The 10,259-nt window shown below is 46.4% G+C and overlaps 1 protein-coding gene across 7 annotated transcripts in view; it reads right to left on the bottom strand.

Moving 5' to 3' along the window:
- KDM6A (lysine demethylase 6A) overlaps window positions 1-594 on the bottom strand; it is a 206,489-nt gene extending 205,895 nt beyond the window's left edge. For 6 of the 7 annotated variants that reach the window (XM_029930769.1, XM_029930770.1, XM_029930774.1 and 3 more), the window contains exon 1: window positions 97-594. In XM_029930769.1, the coding sequence (XP_029786629.1) occupies window positions 97-263 (167 nt within the window). In that variant the 5' untranslated portion in view covers window positions 264-594. The remainder of the gene's footprint in view (window positions 1-96) is intronic. The other variant, XM_029930772.1, reaches the window with a different exon arrangement.
- Between the last annotated feature and the right edge of the window lie 9,665 nt (window positions 595-10,259).

The raw sequence follows: 10,259 nt of genomic DNA, 5'->3' as shown, positions 1-10,259 counted from the left end.
TGCCCGCCCCGCCGCCGCCAGAGGCGAGCCGCGCTCGGGCCTCCTCGGAGAGCGGCGCCGGCCCGTCCGGAGCCCACCGGGGCGGGGGACGGCCGCCCGTACCTGTCCAGTCCGCCGAGCGCCTCCCTCTCCTCGGCTGTCAGGCTGGGGGACGCCTCCTCGCTCTCGCCGCTCGCTTTTCCCGCCGCCATTTTCTTTTCCTCATCACCGAAAGCGGCGGCGGCAGCGGCGGCGGTAGCGAGCGACACTCCGCAGGATTTCATGGAAACGCAGCGAATTCACAACTCCAACGCCGACACCCCCCCCCCGGGCCGGGGCCCGCAACGACGCCCCCAATCCCCGCGCGGGACCGGCACACCAACTTTGTCGCCGCCTCCTCCTCCGCCGCGGGCGGCAGCGACGAAAAATCCCAAAGCGGCGGCGGCGAAGGCGGCGGCGGCAGGGGCTGCGGAGCCCCCGGGTCGGCAGCGGCGACGGCTCGGCTGTAGGGTCACATCGCGGGGACGGACTGGGGGCGGCCACAGGCGGGGACGGCGGGAACGGCCGGAGCGCGCGGGGCAGGGGGACGGGGGGGGGGACTCGTTGGAGACACAAACTTCCCCGACACCAGCACAAAGTTGTTGTAATTGTGTCACACAGCGAACCCCACGCCGCTGCCGTGACCCCCCCCTCCGCGCCCGGCCGGCGCCACCAATCGGCGCCACCTGCCCGTCTCACGTGACCTTTGTTGACTCACGTCAGCCGTGGCTCCACTCAACTTGCTAGCTGCCGAGCCCCGCCCACCGAGGCCGCCACAGACGGGGAGCGGGACGCAGGCCAATTCCGGCCCGTGGTTGGCTGCTGCGCCCGTCCGTCGTGGGGGAAGGGCTGACACCGAGAGGCAGCAAGCGGTTAGGTTGTGCTAGTTAAATACACTGGGGCAGAGAATGGAGGGTCCGGGCCGTGTCACCTCGGGAGCCGCGGCGGGCGCGGGGGGGAGGGGAGCGGCTAGGAAGGGCGAGGTCCGGCACCGCCCGCCGCGGGCGTGAGCTGGGAGTGAGGACGCCATGCACGGCCCTTGCCTGCGGGAGAGCTCGGTGGCCGGCCCAGTCCCGCGCTCCGGAGGTCCCGGGCCTCATCGGGCCCTGTAAGGGTCGCGGCGCGCGGGCCCCTGACCTCCGCCCTCCGAAGAAGGCGCACACTTTTGGCACGGCTGGAAATAATGGCCTCCGCGAAGAGCGCGCTCCGGGAGGGGCCGCTGGACCGAGCGGGGCGGCTCCGGCGCCGCCCTAGGCCCGGCTTGCGCTCCGGGCCCCGAGCCCCTCGCTCGCCTCGAAAGTGAAGGGGGAAAGGCCTCCTGACCCCCCGGCCGGAGGGAATGAAGAGTCGCCCACGGGGTCTGGCCCGCCGATCACGGCTCCCCACCGCCCAAGGTCTGTTGGCGGCACTTTGGGGCCAAATTTTCATGCTACCTGTGTTTTATCGGTAGTTCTTTATAGCGTTGCAAGAAAACTAATGACAGGTGTTAAAGCAGGATCTCCAGAATGTTCGTTTCTTGTGCCTGTGATCTCGGGGGGCGGGAGTCCTTCATGGAAGAGTTTGGGCTGATTGTGGACAGGCCTACGAGAAGACATAGTTAAGATCCTCAACACAGCTTGCAGCCACCCAAAAGCCTTTTCTACCCCATACAACATGCCTCAGACAACAATAACACTTCCTTGTTCTGACCGTATAGTGAATGCAAATAAAAGTCACTAGTCTGGTTTTCAATCCCAGGTGTAATTGGGAGAAAAAGAAAACGTGCTTTGGGTCGGTTACTCTTTTCAAAAGACGTGTCTCATTTCATAGATCCGTTCCAGGGCACACCTCCAGTCTTCAGAGATTGGAAGTATTAATTAATCGATTTACGAAGACAAGGTTTCCTTTATAAACATAGATGCTTGTATATTTTTAATAACATAACCAACAGACAAGCTCGATTTACCTTGGATTTCAAACTATAAGAGAGACGATTCAGTGCTGACTCAGTAATCCTGGCAGGATTCAGGCGAGAAGCTATAGAAGTCCCAGCTGATTTTGCACACAGACACGGTTTTAAATTGTTCCCCTGAGACCAGTAACGAGACTAACAAACTGTAGTTTTCATATAGATTGTATTTCATGCTTAATTACTTTCTCTGAACACCTCTTCCATTCTTTATGGCGTTCCGTTTTATTCGAACGAGTATAGAGAGCTGAATGTTTTCTACGGCTAAATTAACACATGCATTGTTAACTTTGTCACAAACACAACCTTCCAATACGGGGAGATTTTGACACCAAGATCATCTCCACACACGCACTTAGACTTGCACAAGCAGAGAGCAAATTCAGCCAGCATTTGGTTATGTTCCTGGATTTGGCCGTTCTTGACTCTGGCGCTTCAGAATTATACGGCTACCCACCTCAAACCCCTCAAAACCGTTCCCACCACATAATCACTACTAGATAATAGCGGCAGAATTTCACTGGGTGGATGCAGTGGGTGGTGGTGGAGTCAGGCGGACCTAGATTTGAATCCTTACTGCACAGGCTGTGTGATCTTGGGAAAGTTTACTTCTCCTCTGAGCTGGAACTATATGTCTAGACCAACTACAGATATCCGTCCTCCATTATGAAGCAGGAGACCATTTTTATACAGTAACATCAATCTTTATGTCACTATGTAATTTTTTTAGAACTCGACTGGCTTCTAATTTGTCAAATAAATATATATACAATAGGTATGAAGTCTCCAAGATTTTGGTCCTCACTGGAGGGAGAAATGGTAAATGAGATCAATGACTTTGTAACTATTTCTATGCAAAGTGAATCTGAAAAACCCATCTGGAAGACAGAGCAGTTGAGCCGGAGGAGGATGAACTGTGAAATCATACAGATCTAGGTTTGAATCCTAAGTCTACCACCTGATAGCTGGGTGACCTTACACAGGGTAGTCTTCGTTTGAGCTTCAGCGCTCTCATCTGTGAAAAAAAAAAAAATCTATCCCCTTTACAACATTATTTTGAATATGAAATTCCATGAGCTAAAGTACCAGATACATAATACACGTTCTAAGATCTCAAAAAAAAAAAAAAAACAGGTTGGAATTTCTAAAATCCTTTGTAGCTTTCACATTCTGGGTTCTAAATGTGTTGATCACCACTCTTACCAATCACTGCCTCCTTATCACTCCTCAACCTCCCTATATACCCAGCACATAGTTCTAATCCACTTTTTACTGAAGGGATATAATCCCAACATTGCTACGTCTCACCTTTATTCCAAAATTCAACCTCGTATCGCTTATCACTGACTCTTATTTCATAATTGTAATTTAATGCACTGGGAGCTGGAGAAAGTAATTTGAGTTTACCAAGTTGATACAACTACTATATCCATAGGTAAATCAACATTTTAAAATTATGTAAGTTTGTGTCATGCTGAGTCCGATTATGGACTAATTAATGCATAATTTGTAGTTAATACTTCTGTAAATACCATCAATATCAGAGAAGAAGCCCTTTCAATTATAGGAAGATACATTTAATTTTTAAGTTTCTTTATTTATTTTGAGAGAGAGAGAGCCCATGCAAGCAGAGAGGGACAGAGAGACAGGGAGAGAGAATCCCAAACAGGCTCCACATTGTCAGTACAGAGCCTGATGCAGGGCTTGCACTCACGAACTGAGAGATCATGATATGAGCTGAAATCAAGAGTTGGAGCCACCCAGGTGCCCCTAATTCATTTTTTAACAACTAAATACTTAACCTGAAGCATTTAGGAATGTGTAGTTTATTTATAATGTTAGTGTCACAGAAACCATAGGGATAGAAAGTCACACAAGTCATGATTTATCTAGTCTTATAATTAGAACCATACTTTTTTTATATCAAAAAAGTGTATTTACCAGCTCTTCCCATACTCACCAGTGTCATAAAGATAACCCAACTGATACCCAAACACACTGATGACAAAAGTAAATAAAAGTAAGGGTTGAGGGGAGATAGGAAGTCAAATACAGACAGACTTTCAGTCATTAACAAAGCTTCAGTTGTTGGGGCACCTGGGTGGCTCACTTGGTTAAGCTCCCAGCTCTTAGCTTCGGATCCAGTCATATGATCTCACAATTCCTTAGTTCCAGCCCCAAGTGGGGCTCTATGCTGACAGTGCAGTCTACTTGGGATTTCTCTCTCCCTCTCTCTCTGCCCCTCCCCTGCTTGCACTCTCTCTCTCCCTCAAAATAAACATTTTTAAAATTAAAAAAAAGAAGAGTTGTCAAAATAGTTTGGGGACTTCTAAATGAGGTCAAGACCACCCATACCTGCCAGGAATCTAGACTTCTACCCTCACCAGGCTGTAATGAGGCACCACAAATCCCTACCACCCTGGGGAACCTGGACTTCCACCCCGATCCGGCAGAAGTGAAGAATCACTACCCCACCCGGGTTGGTGTGACCGGAAGCCTACTGCGCAGTGGTAACAACACCCTCGTGGTGTCAGTGGAGGCAATGTGGGGAGCACTAATGAGGCACTCCCATACCTCCCAACCAGGGTGGTATCAATGGGGGCCTAGTGGGGTGTCAACTCCCATTCATATCCAGCAGTAACAAGAAGACCCTCCCCCTCCACCAGTCAACCAAGGCTGAGTGGGGAACCCTGACTTCTTTCACCCCTACCTGACAGTAATAAGGCAGTGCTTTCCCTCACCCCCACTAGAGTGATGCCAGAAGAGGCCTGCTAAAACAGAAGATTTAGATAAGATCCAGAGTCTCCTAGTACCCAAAATGTCCAAGTTTCAATCAAAAATCCTTCATACCGGAGCGCCTGGGTGGCTCAGTTAAAGCATCCAACTTAAGCTCAGATCGTGATAGCGTGGTTTGTGGGCTTGAGCCCCACACTGGGCTCTGTGCTGACAGCTCAGTGCCTGGAGCCTGCAGCCTGCTCTGGATTGTAGGTCTCTCTCTCTCTCTGCCCCTCCCTGCATGCACTCTGTCTCTCTCTTAAAAATAAATAAAATTTTTTTAATCCTTTATACCAAGAACCAGGATAATTGGAGCTTAATTAGAAAATACAATCAACAGATATGAACACTGAGGTGAATCAGATGTTCAAATTAACTGACAAGGATTTTAATTTTTTTTAATATATATTTTTGAGACGGGGGCACACATGCATGTGAGCACAAGTTGGGGAGGGGCAGAGAGAGAGGGAAACAGAACCCCAAACAGGCTCCACACTGTCAGTGCAGAGCCCAATGTGGGGCTCAAACTCATGAATTGTGAGGTCATGACCTGAGCTGAAATCAAGAGTCAGATGCTCAATCAACTGAGCCACCCAGGTGTCCCTCTGACAAGGACTTTACAGCAGCCATCATGAAAATGTTTCAGTGAGCGATTATGAACCCATTTGAAACAATGAAAAACTGGAAGGTTACAGCAGAGAATAGGAAGTTTCAGCAAAGAAATAGGAGATACAAAGAAGAACCAAATGGAAATTTTAGAACTGAAAAAGATAGTAACCAAAATTAAAAACGCAGCATACGGGTTTGACAGGAGAATGGAAGGAATAAAGAAAAGAATCTGTGAACTTCAAGACAGAACAATAGAAATTACCCAGTCTAAACAACAGAGAGAAAATAGACTGAAAAAAATAAGAAAGCCTCAAGGATCTGTGAGACCATAAAAAAAGATCTAGTGTTTGTGTCATCAGGGTACCAAAAGGAACTGAGAAAAAGGTTGGAGACCCAAAGGTATGCAAGGAAATAATGGCTGAAAACTTCCCAAATTGGCATGGTCCCTGTCCTGAGTTCTTATGTGGAGAGTTGTAGAAATAAATTCTATACTATTAGATATGATCCAGAGTCTCCTAATAATCCAAATGATGAGTGCTCTAAGCTTTGCCCAAATTTCTGTGGATGTTCATAGAAGAGCATCTTTATCAGCTTAGAAGAACCAGAGAAATCTCCTAGAAAATACAACACGGATGAATAGGAACCAGAGGGTAGTGTAGGGGTGTGTGTATTCTAGGAAGAGGCAGCAATATATCTGCAAAAGCACATGAGAGTTCTGGTATGTTCAAGAAGTTGAGTATGACTGTGACAGAAAAGGTAAGGAAAGAACTGGGAGTTGAAGTTGGAAAATTACAAAGGCTGTACTAAAGAATCACACCAATGCTTATAGTTCTTTTGGGCACAGAAATAGCAACCATAGAGTTGCCGTTGGTGTTAATGCTGCATGTTAAACAGAAGATCTCTGGGGTGCCTGAGTGGCTCAGTCGGTTAAGCAGCTGCCTTTGGCTCAGGTCATGATCTCACAGTTCATAGGTTTGAGTCCCACATCAGACTCTTTGCTGCCAGCATGGGCCCCCCCTTCAGATCCTCTCTCCACTCTCTCTCTCTCTCTCTGTCCCTCCCCTATGTGTGCTGTCTCTCTCAAAAATAAATAAACATTTTTAAAAATAAAATAAGTAAATAAATAGATTTCCTGTCATCTGGGCTCAGCAGCTGCCACAAACCTCAATGAATACTGGCTAGCCAAGTGGTCGACCCCTTTTGCTAGACCAGGGGGTCAGAAAACTATAACCCATAGCCCCAAACTAGCCTGTCACCTGTAGAGCCATTTCATCATACATTAAAGTATACAAAATCCAAATTTGGATGTCCATAAATAAAGTTTTATTAGGACACAGTCATGCTCCTTCATTTACATATTATCTATGGCTACTTTCACAAAACACAGAGTTGGATAGTTGCAAGAGAGAATGTATGTAGTAGTTTCATCACTTCCCACTGCTGCTTAGTGCCCTACAAATCACAGTGATGCTGTTATAGCTTGGCAGTGCTTCAAGTGCCACGCATATAACACTGTTAACATTTTTTTTATGATCAATACATGTCTATCATGTCAAAACAAGAGAAATGAGAAACATGGACTTCAAATATGATGCCTTTAAGGCACAGTGGTGTGTGGATGGTTTGATTATAACTCTGAGGGCAAAATAATTATTAAATTATGTCAACATGATGAGGCTACACTCATCACTATTCCCGATTGATCGGAAAGCATCAGTGTGAACAATTAAGGGTATTTAAAACAATATTTCATCCCAGCAGAATTCCTACACCAAAATAAAACACAAAAATGAGACTGCAACCAAAGGCATTTTCTGAGTGGCTCATTTCCTAGCCAAACAAGGAAAGCTAATTAATTGAATTGTGTTTGATGGCAGCATCCAAAGTAATGTGTCCGGAGAGAATACATTGAAGGCTATTAACCTTTCAGTTAGAACAGGTGCTTGAAGAGTTGAGGAAACGGGGAGCAACATCAACAGTCAACTAAGAAACAAGGTAAGTACCGGAGGGGGTTTTCTTGGCTCTTCATGAGTTAGCAGAGAATCCTGATACTACTCCATTGTTATTTATTGGAGGAATCAATGCCTTGATGGAAGTGACGAGAGAAATAGCCTCAGCTTTCAAAGATGCTGAGAAAGCACTGATGGATGACAACATGAAGTGGAACCCGCTAAGATGTGTTCCAATCGGCAGTAGTAAAAAGATGCGTGAAGCACAAAAATGCTTATTTGAACAAATTACAAAGTTTGTGAAAATGCAAGGTGTTTAAACCCTATGCTATTCATTGTATTCTCTTTTTTAAAGTTTATTTATTGTGAGGCAGAGAGGGGCCAAGAGAGAGAGAATGAGAATCCCAAGCAGGCTAACAGTGTGGAGCCCCACACAGGGCTTGAATTCACGAACCATGAGATCATGACCTGAGCCAAAATCAAGAGTTGGACACTTAGCCGACGGAGCCACCCAGGTGCCCCACTCGTGGTATTGTTCATCAGTAATTCATGATAATATTTGAATTTATCATGTGTTATTTAACCAGTAGTGTCCCACTCATGGACCTCATCAGTTCTGTGAATTTTTATCAGAAGTAAAAAGGGAGGAGCCAAGATGGCAGAGAGGAAGGGAGCTCTGTAAACTTCGTCTGCCCCGTCTATCAAACTGAGAAGGACATTACTCTCATCTGCAAGAGTGGAAGGAGAAAATACAGACTCCAGAAAGAAGACAACCTCAAAGATGCCTGAGTGAGTGGGTGTGAACTGTGGAAATGAAAACGGACAGGGGAGGTGGGAGCCCCAGCCCAACATGGGGAAAGCACGTGGAGCCCAAGAGACAAAGGGAAGAGAAAGACAAACTGAACACGCTCATAGTGCTGTCTCTAGAGAAGAGATAAAGAACGTTTAACCCCACACAGAGAGAGAAACTCCACTCCATATATAACCGCTGGGCAACCCAAATCCAGAACCCAGGTGGCACAAGGGAAAAAACAGCCTCCAACCCTGTGTGACCCCAGCAGGGAGTTGGCAGCAGCCGTGGGGGCACGCACTTCAGCTTTGGCTACAGGAGCAGGAACACACACCTTATTTCCACAGCGCATCTCACCTCCGGCATTGGCCACGCAAATCCTGAATCCCAGATGCCAACAGGGAAAGAATAGCCCCTACCCCTATGCGATCCCGGCAGGGAGTTGATGGCGGCAAAGGCGGGGGTGTATGCTTTGGCTGCGGCTGGGGAGTGCGCACCTCATTTCCGGCATCGCCTGGCGCCTCAGGCAGCAGCAGATCGAATCCCGACCAGTGCCAAGAGAAACTGCTCCCTCCCCCTACGCAATCACGATCCCAGCTGGGGGCTGGGAGTTGGCAGCGGTGTCTTTGAGAGCGTGCACTTTGCCTCCTGCAGTGTACCTCGCCTCCAGCAACAGCAGCACAAATTCCTGCTGGTGTCAAGAGAAACTCCCTGCCCCAACGAGATCCCAGCTAAGAAGCCAGCTGCCAAAGCAAGTACATCTCATCTGTGGTAGCATAAAAGTGCACGGACTAGGATTTTGAAATAAGACAGGCCTGGAAAATACAGCTTGGCTCAGCTGCAGTCTACAAAAGACTCATTTTAGACCTGAAGATACCATCAGGTTGAAAGTAAAGGGATGGAGAAATATCTATCATGCAACTAGAAGCCAAAAGAAAGCCAGAGGAGCCATACTTATATCAGACAAACTGGACTTTAAAGTAAAGGCAGTAACAAGAGATGAAGAAAGGCATTATATAATTACAGGGTCTCTCCATCAGGAAGAGCTAACACTTATAAACATCTACACACCAAATTCGGGAGCACCCAAGTACATAAAACAATTAATCACAGAGAGAAACAATCTTATTGATAAGAATGTGCTAATTGCAGGGGACTTTAATACTCCACTGACAGCAATGGATAGATCAACCAGACAGAAAATCACTAAAGAAACAATGGACCTGAACGACACATTGGAACAGATGGAATTGATAGATATATTTAGAACTCGGCATCCTGAAGTTAGGAAATTCACCTTCTTTTCAAGTGTGCATGGCACATTCTCCAAGATAGATAACATACTGGGGCATAAAGCAGCCCTTCATAAGTATAAACGAATAGAGATCATACCATGCACACTTTCAGATCACAATGCTATGAAACTTGAAATTACCCACAGGAAAAAGTCTGGAAAACCTCCAAAAATGTGGAGGTTAAAAACCACCCTACTAAAGAATGATTGGGCTAATCAGGCAATTAGAGAAGAAATTAAAAAATATATGGCAACAAATGAAAACGAAAATACAACAATCCAAACTCTCCGGGACGCAGCAAAGGCAGTCCTAAGAGGAAAGTATATTGCAATCCAGGCCGATTTCAACACACTAGAAAAAGTGCAAATTCAAAATCTAACAGAGCACCTAATGGAACTCGAAGGGGAGCAGCAAGAGCACCCCAAAGCACCCCAGCAGAAGAAAAGAAATAATAAAGATCAGGACAGAAATAAACAATATAGAATCCAAAAAAACAGTTGAGCAGATCAGTGAAATCAAGAGTTGGTTCTTTGAAAAAATAAACAAAATTGATAAACCTCTAGCCAGGCTCCAGCCAAAATCAAGAATGAAGAAGGATCTATTACAACCAATCCCTTAGAAATACAAGCAATCATCAGAGATTACTATGAAAAATTATATGCCAACAAACTGGACAACCTAGAAGAAATGGACAAATTCCTAAATGCACATGCACTACCAAAATTCAAACGGGAAGAGATAGAAAGCATGAATAGACCAATAACCAGTGAAGAAATCAAATCCATTATCAAAAATCTCCCAATGAATAAGAGCCCAGGGCCAGATGGCTTCCCAGGGGAATTCTACCAGACATATAAAGCAGAGATCATACCCAT

The sequence above is a fragment of the Suricata suricatta genome, chromosome X, assembly GCF_006229205.1.
Source record: "Suricata suricatta isolate VVHF042 chromosome X, meerkat_22Aug2017_6uvM2_HiC, whole genome shotgun sequence".
Classification (NCBI taxonomy): Eukaryota; Metazoa; Chordata; class Mammalia; order Carnivora; family Herpestidae; genus Suricata; species Suricata suricatta.
This window is presented reverse-complemented; position numbering and strand designations above follow the sequence as displayed.